Genomic DNA, 2,838 nt, shown 5'->3' with positions numbered 1-2,838 from the left:
TTTTTTTTTTCCAAATGTTTGCCAGCCAATGGAGTTTCTTGACGTGGTTATTGTTGCTCCTGCTTTCGAAAACAATCGTTCGCAAGGAACAGATGTTTCAACTATATGTGAATATGATCGTGCTGCTTATACAACAAAGGAAACACAGTTTCCAGCTCCTAATGGGTTCGACTTCAGGGAGGATACTAGGCTGGATAAAAAATAAACGTATTTTTTTATAAAAAAAAAAATTTTTTTGGAGGCCCCGCTATCGGTTTTTATAAAAGCGCTGATGTCGCGTGTTGAAGACTTCCCTTGGTCAATATGTTCGATGATCTGAGCTTCAAATCGGATGCTATTGACCGCGGGTGAAACTGATTCTGTAAGGTTAAAATCACTAGGAGACCAATGTTAAATTCGATAAAGAACACGTGTTGTTCGTAATCACCGACCCCAGGAACCCCCTGGTAACGAGTTTGAACCTATGACAATGCTTAAAACGTTCAGTATCAACGTTTTAATTTTAGCAGTCTCTCTTCGAAAGCATATTTTCTGGCACTAGGCCCATTCTAACTGTCCAAGACAGGCATGTAATTAAGGGAATATACCCCAATAATACCTGAGTAAGTACATGTAAAAACAACGTTTTTAGCTGCAATATAACATATCACAAAAATAAAAAATTGAAAACATCATCGTTTTTATAAAAATCCAACTACACTCTAAAAAATTTTTGTTTAAATTTGCGCATATTAAGATAGGTAACCAGTTTCCTCTCTTAATGAATGGAAATTTAAACACTGCTTGCTTACTTTTACTTATCATATGTGTGGCGTAGAACATATTTCAATTTTGTTTTTTGAGTTTTAAACATTTATTGTTCACATTTTCACAGTTTACACATAAAATGTTTAAAATTTCCTCTAGCAAATTTTCGTTTAAATTTACGCATATAAATAGAGGTAACCAGTTTCCTCTCCTAGTGTGTGCAAAATTAAACAATGTTTGTTTACTTTTACATATCAAATTTGTCACATAGCGCACACAAGGGGTGGGTTTTGGGGCTAAATTTATTATGATATAAGAAATTTTGAAAGAAAAAATTTTCTTTTCCATTTCTTGTGCGTCATTTTGTGAGAATTTTTCTTTTTTTCTTGAGAGCTCTTTAAAGTTTAACTGCGAATGAAAACATTGTCCTAAAAATATGCAATGCATACTCACTTACTGTTGCTTCTTACACTTTACAGCCTAAAAAAGTTTACAGCCGCATCAACATCCCCGCCTCCGTGAATCTAGCTAGATTCACCAACTTCGAGTTTTGCTAACATACAGGCTGGTCGCTTAAAGATGCCCACCTGAGTCTGGACCCGTGCAGCTCTGACTTGTTCATCTTTGCCCGGAAATACTTCCATTATTCGCCCCATAAGCCACTTCGTTCGATGAACACCGCTATCGCATATGAGGACTACGTCGCCTACGGCCAAAGGCTTCACTGGCTGGTACCATTTCGTCCTCCTGGTCAGGTCAGGAAGGTATTCATCTACCCATCTCTTCCAGAATCGGTATTGCATCTGTTGGGCCTTACGCCATTGTTTGCGAGTGGCTTGGAACTGCTCTTCATTCGGATGTGGCGTTTTGCTCAGCGTTTGGGGTACCTAAAAGAAAATGATTGGGAGTTAGCGGTTCATCAGTGGGTGCGTCTAGTGGGATGTGTGTCAACGGTCGGGAATTAACGATGTTCTCCGCCTCACACATGAGACTGTATAGGACGTGTTCTTGAATACTTTCATTATGTACTGCATGACCCATAGCTCTTTTGACGCAGCGTACTAAACGTTCCCAGCATCCTCCAGCGTGCGGGTTCAACGGGCAATTGAAAACCCAGTCAATGTTTTTATTCGCAAGCGCATTTGCTATTTTGCCATTATTAAACTCCATAAGCTGTCGTTTAAGCTCCCTGTCAGCACCAACGAGGTTCGTACCGTTGTCCGAACGGATACGCACAGGAGTTCCACGCCTACACATGAAGTTCCTGATACATAACAGGCAGGTGTCGGTGGAGAGGTCCTTCGCCATTTCCAAATGTATCGCTCTCGTTGTTAGGCAAGTAAAGAGGGCGATCCAGCGCTTCTCGTTTCGCCTACCGATGACAACGTTGAACGGTCCCATGTAGTCTAAGCCGGTGTATGTGAAAGGCCTAACGAATGGTGTCAGCCGGTCTACTGGCAATTGGCCCATTTCTGGTTGATCTGGAACGCCTCTTGCATTGACGCAAAACTGGCATCTTTTAGTGGCGCGACGCACTTCGACCCTTATATTAGGGATCCAGTACTTGCGTCGTATTTCGGCAATTATTGTGGATTCGTTTTGGTGTTTCCAGGAGCGATGGTAATGATCTATCAGCAACTCCGTTACGTAGCATCGCTTAGCTAGGATTATCGGGCGTCTCGTACATGATGAAATCGCGGTGGCCGCGTCTATTCGACCACCCAGTCTTATGACGCCCTCCGCATCCATAACGGGACTGAGCTTCCACAACGCGCTACCCTTCTCTATCCGCTTGCCCATGCGCAGGGCATGGTATTCATCCGCAAACTCTTCCATCTGCGTTGATCGTAAGACTACTGTTTCGGCTTTTTGCAACTCGAACATCTTCAAGTCGTCATAAACGCGTGTCGCTTTTGTCTTGAGACAGTTTTCCCGAAATCGCAACATCCAGCTAACTACTCTTCTCAGTCGGTTGAAGGACGAAAATCTCTTAAAAAATGAAGTATTAGTATTAATTATTAATATCGTGAATTTGTTGCGCAGCTCAACGTCTGTAGGTTCACAAGATGCATTTGGCGGCCAGTTGTTCTC

The 2,838-nt window shown here is 42.1% G+C and overlaps 1 protein-coding gene across 1 annotated transcript; it reads right to left on the bottom strand.

Annotated features, from left to right (window-relative positions):
* Positions 1-1,596: 1,596 nt before the first annotated feature.
* Positions 1,597-2,694, bottom strand: LOC118732316. The gene has a single exon (XM_036461448.1). It carries the CDS (start codon positions 2,692-2,694, stop codon positions 1,597-1,599), a length of 1,098 nt encoding a protein of 365 aa, XP_036317341.1.
* Between the last annotated feature and the right edge of the window lie 144 nt (positions 2,695-2,838).

This window comes from Rhagoletis pomonella, unplaced genomic scaffold, assembly GCF_013731165.1.
Source record: "Rhagoletis pomonella isolate Grant_MI unplaced genomic scaffold, Rhpom_1.0 Rhpom_scaffold_18747, whole genome shotgun sequence".
In the NCBI taxonomy this organism is placed as follows: domain Eukaryota; kingdom Metazoa; phylum Arthropoda; class Insecta; order Diptera; family Tephritidae; genus Rhagoletis; species Rhagoletis pomonella.
Note: the sequence above shows the minus strand (reverse complement) of the source record. Positions and strands in the feature narration are given on the sequence as shown.

Coding starts and splice junctions, on each gene's coding strand:
- LOC118732316 (XM_036461448.1), bottom strand. CDS start 2,694: ATGTTGCGATTTCGGGAAAACTGTCTCAAGACAAAAGCGACACGCGTT.